Below are 26,484 nucleotides of genomic sequence, written 5' to 3' on the forward strand. Positions count from 1 at the left end.
TATCTCTGTGCCTTAATTCCTGCCTGTTGCCCTCCTGTCACCATTACAGCATTCAAAGGCACAGAAACTGACAATCTGGTCAAGTCACGTCCATGGTATCTGTTCCCTGCGTTGATTTCATTGTGCACACGATTGTGTGAGTATGTGCCTCCTCTGAAAGTCAGTGTGCACTGCCTTGCTGCTGGCGGTCTTTGTCTACAAGTGTGTGTGAAGACGAGTTGCCCTCCCACCAGCAGCCCCAGAGCTCTGAATTCCTGCCATAAAGTCTCGGCCATCCCTCAGACCCGCGGCGGGCGCAGAGCGGCTTCCCGTCAGCCATCTCTCTGTGAGTGTGATATCTCCCGTTTCCCACACTCTGTGCCTATTCACTGGCCCAGAGACGGGAACAAAAGAAGTGTGTCTTGTTACACATCACATTAGCTACGGTGTTTGATCTCATGTTGAAGGGGGGGAGGCAGCTCCAGCCAGACCATCTGGCCTGGACAACTAGACCCTGAGAAAGTCCCAGGCATGCCACATTCTCCACAAACTCTGCACACACAAATAGTTGTGAAAGACTTTTGTGGCACTTGAGACACAATTCAAGCACTAGACAGCCTGTGCCCTTCGCCACAACAGAAGTGGGTCATGTGTGCGGGGTGTCACCCCAGTTTTTTGAACACCTGTGACCCAGTGAGGTCAGATGAGATGAAACTTTAATGAGCCCTGTGGGAAAAACTCAGGCAACAATTAAGCTCAAAGTTAGTGGAGTAAAAACTGTTCAATTCAATTGAAAAATTCAATTCAATTTTTTTTTTAGGTTTTAATTTAATTTGTTCAATCAGGTCATTAAATATAAATTATGTATGATTCCCACTGCAAACAAATCACTGTACATCATAACACAACTTTCAATCCATTAGCTATAGTTGGACTTTACTTTGTGTAGCACCTCTGAAGACCTGTAGATATTATTATTTTGCATTTGCTTTGGTACCATACCAAGTAGGCACATGGTTCAAACAGGAACATACTGACGTATGGGGCCTTGGTGGCAGCGAATGGCAGTGAATGTGTGGAGTGATTATCTGAGCAGCACATTTTTCACATTATCCAAAAAGAATGCGGCAGGAATGTACCATTGATTTCTACAGTGTCGTTCAGTTAAACAAGGTGGTGATGCTGGTGAGCTCTCTGGTGCGCCATCGTCACACCTTAATGACAAGCCGCGACCCAAAGTTCCAAAGGGAGGGTGGGCACCATCATTTATCAACGGGGAAGAGGGGATCATTCTCACCTTCTCAACGAGCAGCACGTGCCCCCCCCACCCCCACCTCCACCTCCCTCCTAAAGCACGCACAGGTGGCCCCCTCCTCGCGCAGCCCACCAGATGCAAACGTCTGCTCTTACAAACCTCTCCCAGGACACAAACTCAACCTCAACCTGCTCTGCCATTAAATGATATTCAATCAAGACTTAGTGTTAGCACTAAGACAAAAACTACCATTTTTATGTATGGCTCTATTGTCCTCTAACACTTAAAATTTCAGTTTTCTGAGAAAATAAAGACGCTGCTTTGGTTTATGTTTGTAAAACTTCATGTGAAGTTTCCCATTTATTTTTCAAGTTCAAAAGCAAACTTCTCAAGGAAGCGATCAACAGATTCCTTTAGTAAAGATAGATGTCAACATAACATGACTTTATAAAAGGTATAGACTTGAAGATGAAAAAAACATCTATTATGAAAATTACAACTGAACAGGTAAAACACACCTTCACACATACCAAATAATGGCTACATATAGTCATAATTAAGTACAATCATAATGCGATTTACAGTAAAAGTGAATCCATTGGATCCAATAAAGCGATGTTCATCGTCACCAAACTGATGAAATGTGTCAGTCGGTGATACTTAGTACCAGCGACAGACAGTAGTTTAAACACATAAATCAGTGTCTCAGACACCTATAGTTTCAACCCCATGTGGGTGTTACAACACGACAATTCTGTGATGTTTGTAAAACAAACAATGTTATTTTTTCCCCACGGGAACACGAGTAAGCACTTTAAATTTTAAAGCGTGTAATGTGAACATGTTCAGTAAAACCTGATCATTTCAGTCCTTCCAAAGGAACATTGGCACATTGTGCCCATTTCGCTGTACTAGTACAACACTCTACGACATTGAATCTTCTGCCAAAGCAAACGGAAACAGACTCCAACGAGTCTTTGACGTTGTGTCCATGACGTTCTGAGTTGTGAGAGGCTGCCTCCATCCTACCAGGGCCTCCACAGCGCGCTGCCGGCCTGACCCGCACCTTTGCCGGAGGTGATCTGATGCAGCGGAGAACCCGGAGGGGAGAGGCGGCGCGGAGCCACGCCGGACGCCTGCAGGCCCCGGAAGTGGCTGAGCAGCCGTCGGTGGGCCTGAGTCTGCCCCTCGCAGTGGGACAGGAAGCTGACGGCCTCCTGCACGCAGCGAGAGTAGCCATCGCCGCCCGCCGTCGGGCCGCGGGCCCCACCGGCCTTCTGGTGCTGCTGCTGCTGCTGCTTCTGAAGCTGCCACGCTCTCAGGTAGCACACCGCCATCTCCAAGATGTCCGCCTTCTCTTGCTTGGAGTCGGGTTGCTGCCTGATGAACTCAGGACCCAGCAGAGACTTCAGCTGCTCGATGCAGGTGTTGATGCGGTCTCTGCGCAGTTTCTCCACCATTGGCTTTCTTAGCTGAAGAAAAAGAAGAAAAAAAAGAAATAAAGTTTAGATTTGAAAATCCCTCGTTTTCATACCACGTGAACACTGTTCGATATGGAAGCTGTGTGACTTGCTAGAAATCCAATTTACCTTATGAGCCGGAGCCAGGTGCTGCTTAGGATAGCTTGCTTGTCCAAAAACAGTGGGTGCCATAGCTGTGGAATCAGAGCGTTCCTGCTCAGTTCAAAGAGCCAGTTCTGTGCTGCTTCTCCTCTGCCTCTGCCCTGTATTTATACACCCAAATCTCCATATGAATGTGTGGGTCTTGGGCTTGTTGGAGTTTCTCACAGTCCCCCCGGCCAATGGGAGCGCTGGGAAGGGCTTTGAGGAACGCAGGGCTGCCACATGCTCAATGAAGTGTTTATAGCCGTGGGGGACAATGAGTGTGTCTCCGGGGAGCAGGTGGAGGAATAGACTGCGAGAGAAAAGAGTGTGGTGGGGGCGGGAGGCAGGAGGAGGGGGGGGGGGGGCGTAGCTGGGAGACTGACCCTGTGCTTGTGTTGATATGGGAAAGTGGTGACCCCAGAGGGAAGCACGCCGCTGTCTCATGTCATCTCAACCGCCACATAATTGAGCACAAAGTGCCTCCGCCACCAGGCACACGTGGGTGTTATCGAGGGCCAGCCATTAGAAAAGCCCAACACGCAGCCACTTCCTGTTTGACACGGCAGACTTTCCCCGTGGAGCCGTGCAACAGTTGAGACGTCTCAAAGATGAATAAGAAAAGCCAGCTTGAAAATCAAACAAAATATACTTGATGTGGTTATACTTTCAATAGGACCATGTTTTTACTTTCACGTGAGTCCTGCATTTCTTCTGTTCTTTTCTCACTGGTTTAGTCATAGTGTCAAATGTAAACATTCATCACAGTTTACATTAAACTCATCTAATGTACTGTTTCCAGTGTAAAAAGGCATTATTACTGGCATTATAGATGCTTACATTCCATACAAGTCTTTTAAAAAAATCAATACAGACACTTGCTGTTAAAAGAAGTGATGGTGCTTTAAAAGTTCAGCCTGTCAACTTTAATTTAACGGCAGTTGAACATAATTGAAACTGTAAGACAAGAAAACGGTTTGAACACAGTCTCCACACTCCGAGCACACATCAGGCGAGCGCCCCGCATACTTGTGCAGACAGCCACACTCTCATTCACTTTCCCTCGCTCCACACACACACACACACACACACACACTGGCTGACCCGCCTGCCGCTGGCCACGTCTCAGTCACACGCTCCCTTCCTGCTTGTGTGGAACGTGGGAGCCGCTGTGGTCCCAGGCTTCCCACACTTCAGTGTTAATGACACTGAGGCCGGCTGCACAAAGGAAGTGTGCCCCATCGAACAAAGATTGAGTGACCAACCCCCTTCCAAATACACACACACACACCCAGGAACTCAGTGCTGTCAACAGGGCTTCCAGGCACACCATCTGGACGGATAGTAAGCTATTGTCAGCCAATCAAGCATGGGAGACGCTCAGCGTGAGAATTGGAGAGGCTGAAATAGAGACACAAAGTTAAATAAGAGAATGGGCTGTGAGCTGAAGGTGGATAGTTCACTGGGATTTGTTTTCAAGGTTTTGACCTGAAAATGATAAATGCAGGACATAAAAAGTTGTAAAAAGTGAGTTCGGGGAAAAACACACATTGAGGACTGAGTAATGGCTGATAAAAAAAAGAATATGCTCAGTTGTGATAAAGCCTGTGATGATTTAACATATTCAAATTTAACATGTTTTCTTTCTTTAGTAAGTACATTTTTCACATAAAAGAGGAAGAGCAGTTGTATCGTCCACCACCTTGTTAAATGGACATACTTTGCCATGTAGGACGTCCTCAGGTGGAGTCGGTTCTTCTGCGTTCCCCCCACATATCACTCCCAGTCGATACAATAACGAGGACAGCTCCCTCGCCATCAGCCGACCACGGGCCCCTCCCACCCGTTTGTCTGGATTGGGGGCATTTGTGCCCCCTGAATTCAACTAATTCATTCACATCCCATTGTCATAACGCTGCTTTGTGATTGGTCCAACACTGTGAGAACCAGCATCACATTAAATCGATGGGATAGTTGGTATAAGTATATAAAGGAAGGAGGTCGCGATGAGCGAAACTACAACTCTGAGAGCCTCTTGTAGCGGACAGGCCCGGACTGACTGGACATCCACGGACTGCGTTCTCACCATGAGGGACCAGCGCACCACGTAAGCTCACATGAAGACAACTCGTATGTGGAAGAAGTTCATTTGGCATTTTTCTTTGAACTTCTGTCTCATTCATGGTCATCTGGCGTCATAATGAGGATTTAGTAGTTTTTGTTCCTTTGTACATTCATCATTTAGTGTTGATCAATGTTTTTGGTGGGGGGAAAGTAATCTGTTTGGGTCGGTCCACCCAAATTACCTCTGTTGTAATTTGTTTTTACCTTACCGTTTTTTTAGATTTCTGTAACTTTCTGTAAGTCCTTCACGGACATTGAGACAATGGAGGTGGATTTTTAATGGGAGCCCACCAACTTTTTCATGGGTAGCGTCTCTTATTAATAGAGGGTTTGTGGAGTACACAAACAAACAGGGACACTAGTTCTGAGAAGACGGTTGCGGTTTGACAATTAATGATGGGAGCATTATGAATGAAACTCCATTCAGCGGATTTGTACGAGGGCAGCAGCAGGACCAAGCTTTTCATTTTCTGTAGGCTGATACATTTAAAACGGATGTCTTTTTGTGTGCATTCAGCATTAATCTGATCTTTCACCCCTTTTCTCCTCAGAATGTGTAAGATGATGGTTTTGGAGAGGAAGTGCACAGACAGAGCAGCGAGGCTCCGCTCAGCAGTGGAGAGCCAACTCAACACGGGTGGGGGCACCGCTGAGGTGTGGGACAAGACAGTGTCCTTCTTCACAGTGAAGAAGGCCTTGATTTTCCATAATGGCTACAACAAGTCGTCCAGGGAGGCCATGCGGCTCTTCCCCTCACCTGCAGAGGACTTGGCACCACTTTGCTGCTAGTAGCAAGGGGACACACACATGAGAACAACGTGAAATGAGATGGGGGCGGGGCACTGTGTGTGACTTTGTGTGTGTTTCCACATGCTTCATAGTGATGGACCGTCAAGGGGAAGCTCCAATTGGAAAACCTCATTCAGATGGAAAAGGACATTAAATCTTGTTTTCTGTTGGGTGCTTTCACTTCACGTAAAGTGGAGATTATGGAAAGGATGGGAGATGTAAACCATATACACTGTGATCTTATTGGTCCACAGATATGCCTTAATATGTACGTTTAACGCCGCAAGTACTCCTTGAAACTGGTTACTAAATTCCATGTTGCCAGGTTTTAATGAGCTAATGGCATATTCCTTTGTACAAAGGGAGAATGTGTATGCCAACGCATACTTATTTTTGTAAATGTTTCTACATTACGTTGAGTGATGTCATTTTAGTTGTCCTGAGATGTGCAATATGTGCTTCATATAAAAGTATAAAATAAAGTACTACTGTTTGCAGTTTGTGTTGACAATGATTTCCTAAAACTAATGACGATAGATTCTTTTGACTTAACATTTTCAAATATGAATTTAACAATTCTTGTGTTGAGTCCAGTTGTTAATAAAAGTTTCTATCGTGTTTACAGGCCTCTAGCAGCATTTATAGAACGCTTCCACACACCTCAGAGGTAGTTTACAGGTTGATCCAGGGGACCTACGGGTTTTGTTGTTGTTCTTGAGCTGGTCTAAAAGAGCAGATCCACAGTGGGACGTTACACTCGTAGGTTGGTGAAACGCTAGATAGTCCAAGCACGATATATGCAGGATGCATTGACCCAAAACTGCAATTGGACTCGTTGCTTTTCAAATGAAGACCTAAAGTAATGGACTGCAGTGGTTTCTTCATTTAACAAAAAACAAATTTAATATAAACTCAGACACCTAATGTAATACCCTAGAGAAAGACTATTAGTCACTACAGTGATCGAGCCTATGGCACACTGATGAAGTCTCTCCATGCAGCGTTACAAATGGAAGGCAAATTTCCTGAAAACGAATGGGCTGTTTTGGTGTAGAACCGCAAACTTGTAATAACAGAAGAGGTTACCCTGGGTACGATTTGCAATAATAACAGCTTTATTAATCATAGCCTAAATTCAAAAAGCAGACATTCAGCAACAGTTGCACATAGTAGCAGCGGGATTAAGAGTATTAACAATACACCAGGAAACTCCACACCATGCATTCATCTCTCGAGGGTCTGTAGAATATAAATCAATCTTCCCGGTAATCTGTTCAGGAGATTGAAACAAGAGTGTTGGCCCGAAATAAAGAAAGTGTTGGGGAAGAAACAAGAAAAATATTAGTCAAAGAAAAAAGCGCATTAAGGATATAATGGTCTGTTTTATTATTAATTTAGACAGATCTGATATTTCGTTGCAACAGATGAAATCTTTCACAAACCCAAAGTTCACTGTGTCACAAATGAGTAACTTTAACTGGAGGAAAAATAAAACAAACTTTTATTCATTCTTCTTTTGACCATTTTGCTTCAGATGATGATAAAAGAAACCTTGCACATACACACAAAATCCAAAAACCTTTTTTGTCCATCACTCAAATTCCAGTTAGAAACTACAGACCGCAGCGAAAGCCCCCAAGGAAAGCTTAGCCAGCAGCCATGTGACACTGAAACCTTCTCATCTTAAAAAGCCAGACCAAAACTAACTTAAATCAAACAAACAATATGAAAAAAAAGATAAAATCAAATGCCACTCTTAACACGTGGTGGGTCAAATCCCAAAACATTTTTTGTTACCGAAACGTTGCAGCCCAATAATAGAGGGAGGAGGTGGGGGGTGTAAAACAGAATTCCCTTGTTATTCCCATGAAACAAACAACTTTTTATTTTCTCTCAGACGGCCAATCTGCAACATCAGTGATGTCTTTAAACGACAGAGCGGTGGTGGAGCTTCATGTTTGTCGTTGATCACAGTGAACCAGAAACTAAACTAAATGTCTCCGGTTTGAATGACCAACTCTGGACTGAAGCGATCTGAATCACAGGGGCGAAGGCTAAATTCTGTTTTAGTGCAGTTTATCAACAGCGTTGCCAAAGGCAGATGTTTCTTTAGACTACACATAGTTTCAGCTTAGTAAATTTTAAGATGTCATATGAGGGAGTGAAGTGAGTAAGAGTTGTGTGTATTATTTCAGTTGGTAGGCAATCCAAACTTAACTTGCACAACTGTGTGTGTGTGTGTGTGTGTGTGTGTGTGTGTGTGTGTGGGAGGGGGGGTGGTGGAAGAGATGATGGTCATCAGGGCAAAGAGTTCAACAAATCCTGCAGGAAGAGGTCTGGGTCTGCAATTTCGGAGAGAAGACCTGGAAGAGAAACAAGGTCATGTATCTCAACAGAAGTCACATCACAGTTTACAATCTGTCTCTGATCTTACCGCAGATTTGTCCAAATTTATTGAGAATGCGAAGCATAAAATCCCTCAAGGAATATATCTTTCAATTGAGGTGTCTGCACTTTTGAAGTTAATGTGGAAAGCATGCGTGTGTACTGACCTACAACATCACAGAACTCTGACAAGGACTCTGCCGGCATGAGTTCATCCTGGAAGGCCCTGAGCACGCGCTCCGAGGCCTCGTAGATGGGCATGTCGTTGTGACGGACATACTCTGCTAGCGAGAAGGACCAGCCCCCCTCTGTGTTGCTGGTAGCTACTTTCTGTACGGCCAAAGTGAAGAAAAAGAGAAGTGAAGACAACATTTCGCTCCGTTTCAGCTGTTCACAGAGAGCAAAGAAATGACATCGATCGGTTCTCAGTTTTCACAGAATCCAAACAAAAGTAGAAAGCAGAATATTGTCTGAATTATGTATGCACATTTACCCTGAACATGTCGTAGACGAGATCCACCAGGGCCCAGAAGAGAAGAGGGGAGCGATAGACTGCATATTCCTTTGGTGCTTTATCTGTGAGTCTGTTCATCAAGTAAATTTCATATTTAAATCATTAATTAGTTATTAATGCAAAAATAAAAAAATCTTTTTGTACTTCTTATTTGCTAATTACTTTAGGAAAGTCAAATTTCAGTTTCATACTTGTTGGTGTAGACTGCTGAGACCTTCCTGGCGTGGGCGTTGACCAGGAGTCTTCGTAGGAAGTATAAACGTGAACTTCTCCAGCGTTCAGGTGGCAGAATATGCATGGCCAAGATGGTGAAATAGTGCGGCCCTTCAACCTCGTATGAGCTCTCCACCCATTTTTCACATGGTTGCTCCTGGAAACTCTGCAGGTTCTTCTCCTCTCGGGACGTAGCTCTCGTACTGCAGCGACAGAGTGGGATGAGGAGTGAAATACATGAACTACACAAGCTGGATGTTGGTCAAATAGGTTATCCAGCAAGATGGGGCCTTGCATTTTGTTCAATTTCTTTTCCCCATCAAAAAGGAGACTTACGTGTTGAGGACGTAGAGCACAGTGTGGATGATGTAAGGGATGAGGTGGATGTTGCTCTCTCGTCCTCCTCCTCCCGTGTCCACGCTGAACGATTGTTCGGTAGCAAAGCGGAGGAACAGCAGTTTGGTGTCGTGGATGTTGAGTTGGTACGTCGGCTCCCGCTGGCCCGTGCACTCCTGCAGATATGTGTTGTGCCTGTGCGCCAGAGAGAAATCCCATTGGAAATGATTTACTGGGAGCAACCCTGGCATCGCGGCACATTTAAACCACACATGTCGATGGTCTACAACAAAACATGGTGTCAACTGGTAGTTGACTACACTGAAACCCCCCGGGGTGTGCTGGTCTATGATTCTACCTTGCTAAGCATGTAGCAAAGGCTGATTCTGGCACATTTGGACCCCAGACAGGAAGCAGCCCGTTGCATTTGGTGTTTGCGTTCTGGAGAGCAGCACTCTCCCATTCCTCTCGTCCACGAGCCAGCCTGCGGCGGGGGAAAAGGAAAAAATAAAATCATTGGATGAGAATAAACTGAAAGTGAGGTTACCCAATAAGAGGCATTGTAAACATCTGCAGGTGCATTGTGGGATTGGTGCTACCTGACAGCTGCTAGATGGCAGTCATAGTGGACTATGTTAAAGTGCGACACAGTGCTGTAGCCCTGCTGCTTCCTAGGCTTGTTTTCAAAGTCCTCCAAGGCCACACGTTTTGTGAAAGTGTAAATACCCAGGACTTTTGTTGGCTGGGACGGAGGAGACAAAGACCAAAATGTTAATTCAAAACACCAAGTGAATTCTGTATACAAGACAATTGTCTTACTTACTACTTAAGGACGCTGGCTAGTATATAATAATTGTTGCAGCTGAAACGTGAAATAATTTAATCTAATCTAATGGACAAATGTGTACCTGAAACTTGTAACCTTCTCTACAGATACAGCAGGTCAAGCCGGGCTCCTCTATCAGCTCCTCCATTTGCTTCAACAGCGAGGTCTTGGTCACCACCTGACCCTTCTCATTGGTCTGAAAGGTAAACATACACCACTGGTAAAACAACCCAACAACACTGGGCAGCGACACTGAGCGATTGCTCTAGAGATACAAACAAACACCAATTAAACAAAAGTGAACCAAAGAAAATGGAGAAAAAAGGAAAAGTAAGGTAAAAGAGTACCGTCATGCCCAGTGTCCCCAGGGCCTTCTTTCTCATGGCCATAGCCATACGCTTCTTCTCAGATCTGGTCTCCCTTCGGGCTGCGTCAATCTTCAGGTTGACATCACTGTGCTCCCTCAGCGCTTCGAGAAGGTTTTCCGCCAGCGTGCCGATGCCTTCATCACTGGATACCTGCTCCAGCTTATGCAAGTTGGTTATTGAATCCGTGCCTATCAGCACCTGAACAGAGGAGAAAAAAACAGACCGACATGTTAGGTGGGAAGGTTTTGGCTCTCTCACTCCTCCATACATGAACGATATAATATTAACATTTAATATTTCGTACTTGTGTGGGCGGATGCTGGGTCGCTAAACCACGTAGCAATCTGAGGATGAAGGGTAGAGCCGGTCTGGAGAGGAACTTCTTCCAGACATCTGCATCCAGACTAATGAGAGTTGACAACAAGAAGAAAAATGATTTACAATCAAGCACAATTATATAACTACTTTAAAAGATATTGAGAGACTATCTGTGGGAGATGTAAGAAGACCTACTTCTTGGCATTGGGGATATGTTTCTTCATATAGTCCAGAGCACTCTGCGTGATCCCTTTCTGGAGAATGAGATCCTTCAGCTGATGACCGTTGATGTTATTTTTGATCCCAGCAGCAATTTTACAGAAGCAATCCAAAAACACTTTGTCATCTGCGCTGTGCTCCTCGTCATACCTAAGAAATAAAGTCAGGGGTCAATTCTACTTTGTCATAAGCTCTAAAAGCAAACAGGAAGGGTCATATGTATCTGCTGTAATCAGCCTGGTTTTATAGCGTAACTTCTTCACCTGTAAATGTTTACATTCATCCAACAATATTGACTTCAAAAACTTCCATCGTGCATTTATTTGAGTGATTCCTACTTGTCGAAGCTGCAACATGGTTTGAATCGTTCCACCAAGATCCTCATCTTCTCCAATTCCCCAAAGGACAGGTATGGGATGATGCGCAGCAGACCCTGCAGCACGCTGGGGTTGGAGCGCACAAACGGGGTGTTGATCTGGTCCAACAACATGACCAGCTGATCTTTGTCTCCGGTCAGCAGCAGGTTGCCCTACAAGCGACAAGCCAGTTTCCGTTGGATTTACACAGCCAATAGAAAAAAACAGAATTTTTTTCTTTTCAGGAGGCCGGATTCGATTTTTGGATGCCCACCTTGTCCTCTGAAATCTCTGCATTAGCTTCGTCCAGAATGATCTCCATGATGCTCAGAACCTGCTCCGCTATGGAGGCTCCACCACTGTCCTTACTCTCCTGTTCTGCCACTAAAGCCTGAGAGCAAAACGGATATAAGAGTTTCTTATGACACCAAAAGTAACTGTTAAACTGCCTTAAGAAAGCGTTGCAATACAACTTTAGTTTGACTCATAAAATTGCAGAACCACCCCCCCCCCCCAATAATTAGACTACACAACACAATTTTATAAAGTCATTTTAACACCCACCAGGTTCAGAGTTCCCAGCATGACGTTGAGTGTGTTCATTTCCGGTTTGACCAGCTGCTGCCTGTTGATCTTCACCTTCACACAGTAACTGAACAGCTTCAGAAGGACCTGTGAGGGAGACAGGTGTCTTCTTTATTACTGATTACGCTTATTTAAGGAATAAGAGCTTGCTGCCTTTCCCCTGTTCCTCGTTTAAAAAAAAAAAAAAACACACACTTAAAATTAATCTTTGTATGGTCGGCAATTTTTAACAGCCGCGGTCCTCTTAAGGAGAGTAACAGGATAGAAATGATCTACGTCACATGATTAAGCTTGGAGATCTGATGAAGTTGAATAAAAAAAGACAGATTCAGTATGCTTCAAAGGTTAGAAAGCAAACAACAGCTTTATTGTTTAAGGACTTACAGTGAGAAGATGTCTTCCTTGTTTAAAATCTTTGATTCCAGAGAGCCGACTGAGCATACACTCCAGTCCGCCACACTGTGCCATGACTCCTGCCATCTTGTACACCTCCTCATCATCCTCCTCCTCATCTGTTATTTGGTGAGATAAACATACATTAAATTCTTTTCCAGTACCCTTTTAAGAAGGTGTTGAATGTTGACACTTTTGATGGCACAGAGCAGGTCCCTGAGGCTACTCTCTGACAATGGTAACACCGCATTAATATATTAAATTTCTCACACAAAAATATTGTCATTAAATTGTAGCTCTCACCTGTTGTTGAGTCCAATGACTCTATGAACTCCTCCGTGGCATCTCCCAGCAGACCTCTCATTCGATAGATGATTCTCATTGGCTCACCCTTGGAGAAAAAAGCAAGACATCTCCATGAGTAACAATATCTCTTTATTACAAATGATATGAAGTCCCAGTTTAACGGAGGTTTAAGCATCTTTAGCTTCTACATTGTCAACGCCCCATTTCTAGATTGAGGAGTAGAAGCAGAAAGATGAAAGGAAATTTATAGCGGCAGGTCAGAGAGCCTTATGGGGGGTGATAGGAAGGGACTGTGATGGACATAAGTGGGCAAACATGTGGCTGAGGAGATTAGGCCTGGATGATTTTTAATCCAAATACCTTGATTTGTGATTGAGGGATGAAATAATTTGAAAGACAATAAATTATCATATTAAATTATCAACCAGCCCTATTTGAGGTCTGTTTAATCCATCTGCATCCAACTAGTAGCACTGCAGTTAAAAAGTTAAGAGTTTCTCTTGAATGAATGACCCCTAAATCACACTGTTTCTGAAATATGAAAACTTTTCTGGACATTTAAAACATGCATCTCTTCCTATCTCTCTCCATGAGACTCTATTGGGGATGTGTGGATGCAAATGGCCCACTATTGAGTGCATGAGTCATTAAAACATTTCTTATAGCAGAAGCTAAAAGATTCTTTAACTTGCATTCAAAATGCTCTTAATCAAACTCATTAGGACTCACCTCATTTGTAGGGCACCAGACCTTCTTGTACACCTCCCCCACTGACAGATCCAAGCTAATGATTTTGTTGTTGACCAGAAGCTGAGGAAAACAGAGGCATCAAGGCAGCGTTCAGATTTCAATGAGCAACCATTAAGAATCTGATATAAACTAGTTTCAAAACAGCTGTCACTATGTATCTAGTGGAGGCAAGTTTAATAACAAAGAATATTTTTATAAATATTATATAGTGAGTAATATAGTGAATAAAATGCACATTTTACCTCCATGCCACTGTCGTCTTCAAGAAGCGCCACCAGGTCGCAGTCTTGGCAGATTTTGTTCTTGATGTCCCTCATCAGTGGGCCAATGCCGGGCTCGTTGCTGCTGTAAGGGTTTCCTGGCATGCGGCCTTGCAGGAAGTCCTCCTGCTGAGGATCCTTCTCCAAGGTCACAAAGAACTCTGTCACCTCGTTCTCTTCCTAAACACAAAAGGGGAAACAAAAATGCCAGATGAAGACAGATCCACGGCTGCACTGCATCTTAGAGCATTACTCCGAGGGGCTTTACCGATGCGAGTGCACCAAGGTAAAGGGAACTCACAGGGTAGATGATGCTGCACAGTCTCTCAAAAATGAACACCGGTGTCCTGTAGTCATCCAGGTTGTACCGTTTTGCAGTCTCTATGCACACCGCCATGAAGGCTTTGGTTTCAGACTCAGTACCTACGAACAGCACAAAAGGATTTAACATGCTGATGTTAATAAAGACACATATAAACAATATATAATGACTGATATCTGCTGAATTATCTCATCCAAAACATTCACATTGTAGAAAAACAGATGCATACTTTGTGCTTTATTAAATATATTGGAATATTGAAGCTGTAATAAATGACAAAAAATTTGAATGAATGAATGCATTTCCTAATTGTGATTAGAGCAGTGGAAGCACAAGTTGTGACGTGGTTAGAAAATCCTGTGTAAAACTTGAATCGGTACTGACCTGTTGTCATGTCCTCCAGCATCTCCAGCAGCATGTCCTGAGTCTCATCGATGAGCTTAGTGCGCTGCACCACCAGTTTCCTCAGACACAAGTAGCCGTTCAGCACTGTTCCAACCAACCTACTTTTGAAATGGCGCTTAATAGACTCCACCTCCACGAATGAAGAGAGCAATCCTGCTCAAAAAAACAAAAAACAAAACAGTCCCAAATTAATAAGCAAGAGGTTTAACTTGTGGAATAATATTTATCTATGATTTATTCTAATGGTGTTGAAAGTCTCCTCTAAACCCTGATGTACTTTTAATGTTCAGACAAACTAAAAGCGACGTACCAGTCAAGCTCTTGAGGGCGTAGCCTTGTTGTAAATCTGTGCTCAGTGTCGCCTCCTCCAGAGACAGCAGGTTGGCTATTTCCTAAACAGAAAATTGAAAAGTAAAGATCTGGTCAGCTGGTAAACATCCAGACATATAAACCTCCATTTGAAAAGAACATTAAAAGAAGCACAATGCAACGTCCTTCAAATGAAAGAAGTGTACTTCCCAGCCTGTAACTTTTTATATTTTTAAGGAAAGCATTGGACCAAACAGGTATTACTACATTTCATCTAATTGTAAATTGAAATACTGTTGGGCCATTACCTTGGTGATCAGGTTACCGATGTACGGCAGGACTCCGCGGGCTGCCAGGTAAACCTTCCAGTGTGTTGGCTTGATCAACTTCTGGTACAGACTCAGGTACTCCACCGCACACTCTCCAGCTACACACAACTCATCCAGATAACTGACGGACACACGGACACAGGAACAGTCATTTTACACCAAGATGCTCAAACCTACTGAGTGTCCGGCCGAAAACTACCGTTGCTGGATATTTGATGATTATTTTAACAGTTCTCGTACTTCAGGAGACATTTGTTAACTCTCAATAAAGCAGACAGACATGTGATGCCTATCAAGAGTAGAATCAGCTACAGTACTTGCACTAACAAGCAGGGTTTCCTAACATTTGGCAATAGTAAAGTTGTTCAATGCATGAACTTTCCTAACGTTGCATAATGTAACCTGCAGTTTTTTTGTTTGAAGGTCATACCTGGTGAGCAGGTCCAGGACCTGTTGCTTGCGGCTGGGGATCGTGGTTAGGGCCTCCACAATAGTGCAAGCTGCCTGTCTGGCTGCCTGAGTGGCAGGTGTGAAAAGGACCTGCAAAAGAATACAACTTTAGTCAGAAAATATGAATTTACCAAGTTTGTAAAACAACACGCCTCAGTTTTTTTATTTGAGTACCGACTCTAAATATTCACTTTTGACGCTAATAAACAGGCCGAACACTACTTCCAACAAAACAGAATTAAAAAAAGGTTTACCTGTCGCAGCCAGTTGTTGTGGCTCAGTTTGAGCAGACGAGGGAAGAGGCCATCACCTTTTCTGGACCTCATGAACTGCTTCCACTTCCAAACATACTTCTCCAACAGGTACTGCCTTCGCAACTCAGTTTTCCCCTGGGGCTTTAACACATTTTCCTGACCTGTTAACAGACAAAAGTAACAGTAAAAATCACCACAACTCAACATTATTTAACTGATAAACTATATGGGGACCATCTTGCTGCACTGATATAAAGTGAATTTTTTTAAGACACCGTGCTTACATCTTGCTGGGAGACACTTTTTCCAGGCCTCATAAGTTGCTTTGGGGTCCTTCTTGAGCCAGAGTTGGGCCTGTGCGTGGATTTCATTGCTGTATGGCCTGACTGTGGTTAGGGACTCAATTGCAGTATCCTATAAAGCAAAAGCAAACATATACTGGGGTGTTGGGCAACATAACACAAACAACTGGTAACTGGGAGACACTGCACTTGTAATTGTTACATTTCCAAAGCTGGTGTATTTTAAATTAGATATAGGATGTATAAATCTTCTGTTTTCTGTGTAGTTTATAACTTGCACGGTTTCTCTAATGAGCAAAGGGAAACCCTAACAGAGCAATAGCTTAATGGCAGTTATGGCATCTTTACCTTGTTCTTCTTGCTAGTGGGAGCTGGGGGCTTGATCAGCTTTTGCAGGATTCTCAAGCACATGAGAGTGATGTTCTCCACCACTACAGGCGTCTTTATATTGACCGACATGAGGAACAGGCTGAGGGCTAGAAGGACAAAAATACAATGCAATTAGATTGAAAACTATAACCAGTAATTGCAACTCTTAGATAATTAACACTCCAACATAGCTTTCTGAAAACATGACATGGTAACAATTGAAAAAGTATTTCCAAGTGATGATTCATGAGACATCAGAGAATTTGGGCGTTGGAAGGTAGTTTGATGTATAAGGTGATTTGTGATGCACCACATTGTTAACTAGACCAAACTCATACACAGAATTGAAACATTACACACAAAAAAGGCACTTGAATCTATTTAGACTAAGGCAAACGAATCTTCCCATGAAACTAATCCCCACAAGATGAACGATATGATATGTTGGAGTAGATGAGTTCAGGATATCTGACTTACCACAACGCAATCGTAACTCCCAGCATCCTCCTTCTTTTGAAATAGAGTCCGTCAGCAGCAGCATTTCATACTGTAGATTACTAACCTGTTGAATACATAAAGGCAGCTTCGTATCAAAATGTGAAATTGTTCCGCAAAGTCCAGTTTTTTTTATTGACATTTTCTCCGAACCCAGTAGGACATGTAAGAGGTCATACCAGGTCAGGATTTGCCCAGTGGCCTTTGAGCGCAGCTGACACCTTGGCAATAATGAGGTCATTCATTTGTTGGGTGGCCTCTGGATGATCTCTGAAGCCAGACAATTTGAGGGGGAAAAAGAAACAGGGTCATATTAAAAGCACCACTAAAACACCCTGCAACATCAATAGTTAAAAGTAAAAAGCAAAAAATGAATCTAGATGTACAGTGTATGTCATGATTACCACAACTCATTGAGCATTATAACTCAATCATCAATCATACTTCTCTAAAAGGCTACAAGCGACTCTGCCTGCCTGTTGCTTCTGAACAAACTAATATGCATCGAGGAGGAAAGCAGTGAGGGGCTGATTTTTCCCTCAATAAAAAAACGTTCCACTATGTAACACATTAGCATGGGGATAAATCCTCTTTTCCTGAGTGTGTGGCAGCAGGGAGACTGACTGCACGTTAAAAGACAGGGGAGGAACAAACCTGGTGAGGAGACAGACCAACTGGCGCACCTCCTCCCTCATGGCCGCTGTACCTCGCCGCAGGTTATACTCAAACAGCTCACGGATGAGACCCTGGAGGACCAGGATCTGCCGGAGAGCTGGGTTGGTGGCCAGTGCGCGAAGGAGCGTGATACAATGACCCGTCACAGCTGAGGCGCAGCCGTAGCACTTGTTTGAGGACGTGTGTCCGCAGCCCAGCACGGAGAGAGCGCGGTACTGACTGGCGGTGATGGTGGGCTGATGGCTGCTGCTGCTGCGGGACGACCTAGTGGCAGCCTCTCTCTGCTGCAGATCATACTCTAGGAGCTCTTTTCGTGAGGCAAGCACTTTCTGTAACATAAAGAAAGAGAGGCCAACGTTATGTGTGATAACAGAAACCACAAATTACTTTGTGATTTTCCTAGTAACAGGAAAACAAACTATTTTGCCTCTCCGACCTGTATAATCTTGGACAGTTCATCAAATGACGTCTTGCAGTCTCCGCTGTACTCTTGAGCGAGCTGCTGAATGTATCTGTTCACGTTAGAAGATGACGTACCAGGTCCTGCACCTCCTCCAGCGTCATCCTGAGGGGCAATGAAGAAAAAGAAAACAAATCCAAAACACACAATTACAAAAACTGTTTCTAATATTTTTGGCAGTTCTGATAGAAGGATTAACAATGAGGGCGAGTTTACCGTTATACTGCCAAGCTAATACTTATGGTCAACTGCAAACACAGTTTTACATACTATTTTGATAGGCCTGTTGTAACTAATATACCAGGTACGTCTTTGATACATTATATACATGGCATTCCAGTTCAAAGCAAATACGGTCACAGAGACCTCCTTCACGTTGCCTGTGTTCAGGCCCGTCTCGTGTCTGACCTGTGGTTTCTCTGGTGCAGCCTCGTTGACCTTAGACAGGAGGCTCTCCAGCTGTGGCCGGTGGCCCATCAGCTGGTGGTAGACCCGGTCAGCTTTGTCCAGCAGGGTGTTGATATTGGTCACGGCCTAATAACAGAAGAATACATTAAAAGTAGTGGTGTACCGATCACAGATCGATCCATGATCTGTTCGGATCACGGTGTGATCTGTTGCACCCCTAATTAAAAGATTAAGAGATGCAGTGAAGAATAGTGCATAGTGATGCAGATCTACTTAGATCTACTAAGTCATCTTTGCTACGCAAGCTGATTATTTAAAACAGCCTTCCTTATCACACAAGAGTGACCGCTTACTTTTTTACGGTCCTCCTCATTCTCAATGGGATCCACAGCACAGCAAGGTCTGGCATATAGCATAAAGTCAAATCTGGCATATTTGCAGAAACCACACGCGTTGCACAGGAAGGGGTCTTTTTCGTCGTAGTTGATAGACCTAAGAGACAACAACCACCAATTAAAGTTCTGTCCCCGAACATTTCCACACTTTCACAGACCTGCAGAAGGAAACCTGCCGCTCACCTGCACTTGTGGCACTGATACACATTCTCACCGCAGTTGCCACACACTCCGGGGTTGGCTGGCACCGACGCACTGCAGCGTGGGCACTGCAGCGTCTCAGTGGAGGCCTGGTAGTTCTCGTAAAAGTCTGAGAACTCGATCATCAGGTTGGATGCGACAATGGGTAAAGGAAGGTCGATCTTCACCTCGGTTTGTCCTGGGGTCAGCTGAACTTTCTTAGCTTTGTGCCAACGAGCAGGCCTAAAAGGAGAGTTACGTTGAAGGCTTTTAAATGATACGAGAGTGAAACGGGGCCACTAACTAAACATCAAAACGTACTTGTTTTTCAGCTCCACAATAGCTTGTACGGTCCTGTTGTTGTAGTAGAGGTTGATGGTGCGGACCATTTTGGTGCGTTTGAGGTCACCGATTTTTACTGTGACTTTGCTGATGGTGTGGCTGCCAACGAGCTTGACAACCTGCTGTGTTGTTGTATAGCGGGTGTCCACTTTGATCGATGAAAGTTTTATATTCTGGAGGACAAACAAAAGACAATGTTGAAAACAATAGCTAACTGTTATAACGGAGGGGTTTAAGAAAGGCCGTTTGGCGAGTGTCTTTGTTCTGTCTGCATATACTGTACAGTACCAGTCAAATGGTCACACTTTCTCATAGAATTTAATGAGATAGTGTGTCCAATCTTTTGAATAGTTTGCAATGGTTGGTTTATAAACAGTAGCTGTATAGATACACATGTTAGCCTCGATCTGTTACACCCTGTTTTGAATCACCAAATGAAATCAAAACATAGTTTGATTATAACCAACGCAAGTGGCATAACATCTTACAAATCAATAAAACTGGAAATCTTTTAGCTAACCATCTTGTGTACTTTATCGCAAAAAGTTGTGTTCATTTACAAAAAGTTGTGTTGCACATACCGAGAAGGGAACTTCTGGGTTGTTGCACACCAGGCAGGGGTCGCTCTCCAGAAAAAATCCATCAAACTCCACCAAACCAGATAAAGTGCTGCAGAAGAAAACATGAAATCATTACATTTGTAAGTCATGTCCACTTGCTCAAATTCTTGTTGCAACATGTTTGTGTCGACCTACTTGTAGATATTTGAGTTGGGATGATTTGTCAGGATATGGTTCTGTGCCCTCAGGATTTCCACAGCTTTCTGAGAATACTCCTTCAGCTGGATCAAAAAACAGACAATTATTTTACACACCGTGAAGATTCTCATATCTGTTTTGCTGCATGATCAAAAAGGCTTAGATGTCCAGAATAATAACTCTGAGCAGACATCTAATCATAACTCATGAAAAGTCTTGTTATATTTTTGAGCAAGATACATAAAGCATAACCAAACAAATGATGTTAAAGGCAGAAAACGCATTATAATTTGTGAGGGCTTTAAGCTGACCTTTTTCTCTGTCTGAGGGGTTTTGAGTGAGAAGTATCCAAGAAGGTCGACAAACTGGGCAGCTTTGCGGCCATACGCAGGCAGTTCGGGCCAGATGGCCCAAGTCAGTTCCAGCAGCAGCTCCTGCTGAGATTTACTGGAGTTCCTACACAAAGACGTACATGTCAGATTGAATTACAAAATTTCGTAATGCATTTTTGCTTTTCAGCATTGTGCTAATTTAGACACATTAGTCTAAAATGTGGTCAAGGGAGTCCGTATTTAAAAAGGCTGTCATGTGTTAACTAGGCTTGCTTTGGGTTGAGTTTGGTAAAACCGTTTCTATCTGCGTCTTAATGTGTTATGTATCTGTAGTACCTGTAGATATGAAGGGCCAAGCAGTGGGCTTGCCAGCGCACAGCAGATGAGTTTGACTCCAGCAGGAAGCAACGCAAGAACTGGATCAGCGTCTCCTTGTCTGCGAACTTGTTAAGTTGACTGACCAAAGCCATACACAGCTGATCCTCCTGGCTGCCAACTCCATCACCTGTGCTCAGTCCGCAAAGATACAACACAGGTAAGACACTAGCACTTACAATACACTTTTGAAATGCAAATATACTGAGCAGGTTGTGTGAGCGGATGGTCGAGCATATTCCAGCATTTCATGAGTTAAACGAGAAGAACTGGAATGATGTTTGAGAAAGTGTGTTGTTGCCTCACCCTCTTTGTCCTTCTCTCTGTCCTCTTTTTTGCTCTTTTTACTAGAGGACTTGCTCTGAGAAGACTGAGAAGCTCCTGCCTGTCCAGCACCACTGGAGCCTCCTCCTGAGAATGAGGAGGAGGAGGAGGAGGAAGAGGTGGCCAGCACCTTACTGCCACACAGGGCACAGGAGAGTAGTTGCAAAAGTACAGGCGAAACTCCTTCATCCACCAGGAAGCTAACCTGGAGTAGGAAGTACAACACAGCTGGACAGAGGAGAGAATCAGATGAAAAGAAAGAAATTATAAAAACCATTACCAAACCTTACAATTTGTTTCCAGTCAAAAGATGATTTCAAACAACTTACAGTCATCCTTCATGCAAAACTTCTGCCAGTTGATTGTCCTCTGAGTGGCAATTTCAGCGCAAGCTTTCAGATGCTCCATCTGCACAAAGAGAAGCCAGTTAGACTCAAGCAGAGGCCGTTAAAGAGAGATCTCAATCCTCTGTCGGAGTAGTCGTAATGACTGATCACGGGCCCCTCACCAGACTGATGAGTGTGTCATACTGTAGAGCCGAGCCAGATGTGGCAGTAACCACACCAGCACGGAGGAAGATGCCCTGCTCCTCCAGGAGCTTCTTGATGCTTCGCACATGGGAGTCAAGAGTGTGCAGATCCCGCAGCTGGCGATATTTTTCCTTTGAGCCGCAGATAAACAGCAGCAGCTTTCTCACCTGTCTCCTGACGAACGGCGTCTGTTGAATCATCAGATACTGCGGAGGGGAGACAGAATTAGGGGTTTTACCATACTATTGTGTCGACAGAGGTTGAAAAGGAAAATAAAATAAATAGTACACTCAATTCACAAACCGTTACCTCAGACAGATAGTAGAACCAGGAATGGTCAAAGACAGGAGCCGGGATGCGTGGGTTGGTGTCGGCAATCTTCTTGATCTGATACGGCAGCCGGAGCACCATTTCCGTTAACAGCTGGGAGTAGGCTTCAAACACATCCGCAGCGTGTCCCTAATGGTGGGAGCAACATAGTCAGCTCATATTCCCTTTGCAGAAAATACTTTTCTCAAGTTTTACAGATAAAGATGTGATACCTTGACATATTGGCGCAGGAAAAAGGGGCTCATGTCTGGAGGAGAGGAGGCGGTGTGTGGGCGAAGGAGCTGGCTGGTGGTCGTGGGCTCTTCTTCCCCCTGTTGGCTCTTCCAAAACTCCAGGAGTGATTTGAGCACGTGGAGACAGTAGTCAATAGAACCGAGGCTCAGCAGGGCAGTCGCTGTGGCATTCGAAATAAGCGAGGAAGACTGGAAGAGAGAAAGAGTTTGCACCTACCATGTAGTACAATATATAAGCATCTTAGTTTTGAGTACTTTACAAAGGAAAAAGCTTTACAAAATCAGTCATCTACCTACATGAAAAATGCTAAATCAGTATCAATGCCGACGCTTCCATAGTCCTGTCAGTTACCTTCTCCTCACTGACGTACGCAGCAACAGCATTTTTTTTTACTTGCTCCTGCCACCCCTCTCCTTTTCAATTAAATAAAGGCGATTGTTCGGAAGCAAGGATCGCTAATTAACACAACAAGTTTTCCGTTAGCTCCCGCGGTCGACCACGAATACGCGGTGCGCCGTGTGTCAGAAAACAAACGACGGGCACGGCCTCCCAGATCAACCAACTGGGCACCCCTGTTCTACGAGTACTTTGAGGAGGCTTTAAAACAACGTTGATGTCCACAATTAAATAATGTGCCTGCTACATTCTTTGTATGTACAAACTGTATTCAAATAGACATTTAACTGAATTAGTACTGCATTAGGAAAAGATAAGAGGACGTACCTCGGAAGAGGATTTGGAGCCAGACTTGGTTCGAGACATGAAGACGCTGAGCAGCCTCATGATGACCAGGTGAACTTCATTGATTGAGCTGCGCTCGTTCTTCTTCGAAACGTCCTGCGGAGGAATAACAATGGTTGAGTAACAAAAAGACACACCGAGTCCGATTCATCAAGAGGAGCCGGTGGTTACCTTCTTGTGCATGGAGAGTTCAGCAATGAGCTGTGACAGCAGGTCATCCAAGGCCCCCTTATCTTTTTCATCCTCGCCATCCAGGTCAGAGGTCAACATGAGGACAACCTGCATGTAAGGGATAGCCTGGACTCCACCAACATTATGGAGCTGCGAAAGGTGCTGAAGCAAGCGCTCCAGCAGCATTAGACGAACCATGTGTAGCCTAAAAAAAAAGAAAAAAAGTTTAAAATGCATAACTGAGAAGACAATATAGTATTTATTTTTATGATGAAAAACTGTCGCCCAAATGAAATTAATTCCTAATTGTCTTTCCGTTTAAACCTCAGCCTTTCGACTTGAGATAAACTCATACTTGGCGTCGGTGGTGTCTGACCTGTTGCTCGTGTGGATGTCTCCTTCGGTCTCTCCTTCTCCCTCTGAGCCTTCGCCTTCCTGCTGCGCTGTGGTAGTGCTGATAGCTCCAGTGCTAGAGCTCACGCTGCCTGGACCCGCAGGGTGGCCTTCCACTGTTGTGTCACCATAGGCGCTGCTACGTCCCGACACTGTACACATACACATATTCATGAACGGCAACTAAGCAAACCGGAAACACAACAAAGTGTTACGGTTTAGTTCTTTCAATGAAAGAGCAAGACGGGTTTCTAAAAATGATTGAGACCTCAAAAGCATCATCGTAGGTATAACCTCATAGCAAATATAACATTCTTAATATCAAGGTGGGAAAAAATAAATAAATGTGCTCTGAAAACTCACCACTGTGCTCGCCCGCTACGGAGTCAATGGCAGAGCCTCCACTCTCTGAGCCCACACTGCCGCCATGCTCAGCTGGGGAGGTCCGCAGTGTGGAGCCGTCAGTAGCTGCTGTGCTGCCCTCGTCATCTGATGCCGGGGCTGAAATCATAGCAACAGCTGTAACAGCAAATATACTGCAGTCATCATAAATTATTGTTTGAGTTGTCCACCAACAATGTGTAAAGCATGCCGTATACCAATGCCCTTTTTTCTCACATAGAAACAATTGCAGGCATTGCTGTATATAAATACTACCTAATAGAGCAAATAAGTCAGTCTGAGGATAAACAAATGAATTCTAAAATACTGAACTAAAACCACAAGATGTGCAACAGATGAGATGAGCCTAAAAATGGAATTTTAACACACTGTCATATTTGGAAATTGACTAGCCACTGTGACCTTGCAGATATAAAAACCTAGCTTCCTGTTGATCTCACACTATCAAAGAGGTGTTTTCTTATCTTTTTTTATTTTTTTATTTTTTTTTTTTACCTGAAGCGGTGGTGTCTGAAAGGGTGCCAGCATCCAGTGAAGAGGAGCTTGGGGCTTGGCCAGACAGGCCAAGGCTCTGAAGGCCAAGGGCACTGCTGCTACTGCCTAAAGATGTGAAAAGAATATGTACTAAGTTATATACTACATTAGCAGCACAAAAATATTGATCTTCTAGAGTGATGCTTCACCGGATAAAGATTTGGTCAACCATTTGAGGTACCAAATACCAAAATTGGTTGATATACAGGAAGGGTGAAACATTTGGTTTTAAATACTTTGAAGAGTTTTCTATTCAGTTGTAGGAGCGTTTCAATACCTGCAAGTTTTACTTTTGTGAACTAGTGGTTATTTTTTTACTGAACTATGTAAATGGTATTAACTTCTATGATCCCTATTCAGTGCTCGCCTGTTGTCTCCAAGTCTAATTTTTAGGTTGAAACAATTATTTTCTGGACATTTAAGGAGTATTTCATCACAAATAAGTAGAGTGACTAAAGGTGGAGTGGGACTCTTGGGCTCCGTTACCACAGAATTATTTTTGAATGAATGAATGATTCATTTTATATAAAAATTTCTGGCAACGTACCTTGTTGATCCTGCTGAAGACTCAGAGCAATGGCCAGCTCTACCATAGTTTCATCATCTGCATCGGGAGGAATGTCCAGCATGGGGGGGAAGCCTTCGGCTCCAGCTAGCAGAGCCTCCAGAGGAGATGGATTTCCATTGTTGACATTCTCTGACGTCTCTAGGACCATGGACTCCGACTGAAAAAACAAGAAAAAAATGTTATTTATTGTCAATCACGATCAGAGGTTGTTCAATTTCTTTTCGTAGGGCAAATTAAGGAGTCGTGTTAATGATGTGCAAACAAGAAAAAGAAAGCAATTTGATGTTTTTATGTGACGTACGGTCAGTAAATGATATGAGTTTTGTTTACATAATTGAACTAAAGCCGGTGCAGCAGCTGTACCAGCTTATTTATTATTTTTAGAGAGGGGTGCAGGGGATTTTTGACTATCGTTAGTTTCCTCTCGCTGTTGTTAACACTAAAGAAGTGATGTCAAGTTTAAGCGGCGGACCAATTGGTACAGTTTGCTTACCACCATCTCAAAGTCCCCGTGGTCCACTTCACTTTGCTCCTGACTCTCCTGTCTGCCCTCGTCTCCTCCAGTCAGCACCGAGGACTGCATTTTCTCATCTGCATCGTCGTCGTCATCATCATCCTTGTCTCCTGAAAAAAAAAATTTGACCAACAATGTGACCATTGAAGGTTTTAATTATTTGTTTAGCCCTTCAGTTGGTTGGTCTACCAAATATATGAAAAGATTGTGAAACCATACCCATTGGCGTGTTGGAGCGAGGGGGAGACGGAAGGGTCACATGTCGGCGTTTGTTTCTCGGTCGGAGCACTCTGATCAGAGCCTGCTTGCATGCAAAGCTCACAGCTGTGTCCTGAAATCAAATCCACATTGGTTACCTAAAGACAGTCTCTCTATTCTGCTTTTAAATACAGTGTTCCACAGAACAGCTCCTATCTGAACTGCTTATGATAGTTAGTCATTTCCTGATTCCCTCAAATCCTGATTAAAAACTGACTTAACTTTGCACAAACTGGATAAATAGGTTAGTAAAATGAAAACAGTGAAGGTAAAATGTTTATTGACCTTAACACGTCCCATGATATTTTGTAAGGAACAGTGATTAGTTAAAGTTTAATGATTTATTCTCATGGTTGCTTAAATAACAATTTGAAAAAATTATGAAATCATATTTATATTTACGTACATAATGATACATTCATGTTATTTGAACTTGAGTGATCAATTTAATACTTACGGTGCACAGCAACATTTGCATGTAGATTTTTGAGGCTACATTGATGTAATCCAGTTCACATGTGCAGTATGCATGGATGATGTCAACCAAGGCATTTACTGTTGCTTCCACATGAGTCAGGCCTTATTTAGAAGACAAAAAAAACATTAAAACACTCAGAGCCTTGACTTAAATCAGAATGACAGTATTACCCAAAGGCTGTATACATTATGAATACAAACACAAATGTTCTACATAACAGTAAAATGTTAGTGGACAACTGATTAGTCATTAAGATGATCTATATGTTGT

General features: G+C 43.5%; 2 protein-coding genes across 10 annotated transcripts in view; both read right to left on the minus strand.

Annotated features, from left to right (window-relative positions):
• Window positions 1–1,536: 1,536 nt before the first annotated feature.
• Window positions 1,537–2,956, minus strand: LOC119222512 (transcription factor HES-5-like). Its single transcript, XM_037479236.2, has 2 exons — window positions 2,824–2,956; window positions 1,537–2,706 (listed from the first exon to the last, which is right to left on the minus strand). Exons 1-2 carry the CDS (start codon window positions 2,884–2,886, stop codon window positions 2,260–2,262), a joined length of 510 nt encoding a protein of 169 aa, XP_037335133.2. The 5' UTR covers window positions 2,887–2,956; the 3' UTR covers window positions 1,537–2,259.
• Window positions 2,957–6,840: 3,884 nt separating this feature from the next.
• Window positions 6,841–26,484, minus strand: part of ubr4 (ubiquitin protein ligase E3 component n-recognin 4) — a 46,703-nt gene continuing 27,059 nt past the window's right edge. For 4 of the 9 annotated variants that reach the window (XM_062563863.1, XM_062563867.1, XM_062563848.1 and 1 more), the window contains 52 exons: window positions 26,194–26,315; window positions 25,698–25,809; window positions 25,458–25,588; window positions 24,944–25,121; window positions 24,358–24,462; window positions 23,824–23,979; window positions 23,444–23,612; window positions 23,068–23,272; window positions 22,879–22,992; window positions 22,134–22,367; window positions 21,901–22,050; window positions 21,570–21,797; window positions 21,391–21,469; window positions 21,044–21,289; window positions 20,699–20,867; window positions 20,342–20,486; window positions 20,028–20,113; window positions 19,854–19,941; window positions 19,252–19,445; window positions 18,934–19,173; window positions 18,709–18,847; window positions 18,356–18,481; window positions 17,924–18,052; window positions 17,467–17,816; window positions 16,992–17,082; window positions 16,795–16,879; window positions 16,297–16,424; window positions 15,931–16,060; window positions 15,647–15,807; window positions 15,373–15,482; window positions 14,922–15,063; window positions 14,615–14,696; window positions 14,284–14,457; window positions 13,879–14,000; window positions 13,560–13,757; window positions 13,297–13,377; window positions 12,565–12,652; window positions 12,253–12,380; window positions 11,848–11,955; window positions 11,558–11,674; window positions 11,266–11,456; window positions 10,904–11,077; window positions 10,695–10,794; window positions 10,370–10,588; window positions 10,105–10,218; window positions 9,796–9,938; window positions 9,555–9,680; window positions 9,197–9,391; window positions 8,839–9,063; window positions 8,627–8,717; window positions 8,301–8,463; window positions 6,841–8,111 (listed from right to left, as the gene is read on the minus strand). In XM_062563863.1, coding sequence (XP_062419847.1) covers window positions 8,047–8,111; window positions 8,301–8,463; window positions 8,627–8,717; window positions 8,839–9,063; window positions 9,197–9,391; window positions 9,555–9,680; window positions 9,796–9,938; window positions 10,105–10,218; window positions 10,370–10,588; window positions 10,695–10,794; window positions 10,904–11,077; window positions 11,266–11,456; window positions 11,558–11,674; window positions 11,848–11,955; window positions 12,253–12,380; window positions 12,565–12,652; window positions 13,297–13,377; window positions 13,560–13,757; window positions 13,879–14,000; window positions 14,284–14,457; window positions 14,615–14,696; window positions 14,922–15,063; window positions 15,373–15,482; window positions 15,647–15,807; window positions 15,931–16,060; window positions 16,297–16,424; window positions 16,795–16,879; window positions 16,992–17,082; window positions 17,467–17,816; window positions 17,924–18,052; window positions 18,356–18,481; window positions 18,709–18,847; window positions 18,934–19,173; window positions 19,252–19,445; window positions 19,854–19,941; window positions 20,028–20,113; window positions 20,342–20,486; window positions 20,699–20,867; window positions 21,044–21,289; window positions 21,391–21,469; window positions 21,570–21,797; window positions 21,901–22,050; window positions 22,134–22,367; window positions 22,879–22,992; window positions 23,068–23,272; window positions 23,444–23,612; window positions 23,824–23,979; window positions 24,358–24,462; window positions 24,944–25,121; window positions 25,458–25,588; window positions 25,698–25,809; window positions 26,194–26,315 — 7,646 coding nt within the window. In that variant the 3' untranslated portion in view covers window positions 6,841–8,046. The remainder of the gene's footprint in view (window positions 8,112–8,300; window positions 8,464–8,626; window positions 8,718–8,838; window positions 9,064–9,196; window positions 9,392–9,554; window positions 9,681–9,795; window positions 9,939–10,104; window positions 10,219–10,369; window positions 10,589–10,694; window positions 10,795–10,903; window positions 11,078–11,265; window positions 11,457–11,557; window positions 11,675–11,847; window positions 11,956–12,252; window positions 12,381–12,564; window positions 12,653–13,296; window positions 13,378–13,559; window positions 13,758–13,878; window positions 14,001–14,283; window positions 14,458–14,614; window positions 14,697–14,921; window positions 15,064–15,372; window positions 15,483–15,646; window positions 15,808–15,930; window positions 16,061–16,296; window positions 16,425–16,794; window positions 16,880–16,991; window positions 17,083–17,466; window positions 17,817–17,923; window positions 18,053–18,355; window positions 18,482–18,708; window positions 18,848–18,933; window positions 19,174–19,251; window positions 19,446–19,853; window positions 19,942–20,027; window positions 20,114–20,341; window positions 20,487–20,698; window positions 20,868–21,043; window positions 21,290–21,390; window positions 21,470–21,569; window positions 21,798–21,900; window positions 22,051–22,133; window positions 22,368–22,878; window positions 22,993–23,067; window positions 23,273–23,443; window positions 23,613–23,823; window positions 23,980–24,357; window positions 24,463–24,943; window positions 25,122–25,457; window positions 25,589–25,697; window positions 25,810–26,193; window positions 26,316–26,484) is intronic. The other 5 variants (XM_062563868.1, XM_062563857.1, XM_062563850.1 and 2 more) reach the window with 4 other exon arrangements.

This window comes from Pungitius pungitius, chromosome 1, assembly GCF_949316345.1.
Source record: "Pungitius pungitius chromosome 1, fPunPun2.1, whole genome shotgun sequence".
Classification (NCBI taxonomy): Eukaryota; Metazoa; Chordata; class Actinopteri; order Perciformes; family Gasterosteidae; genus Pungitius; species Pungitius pungitius.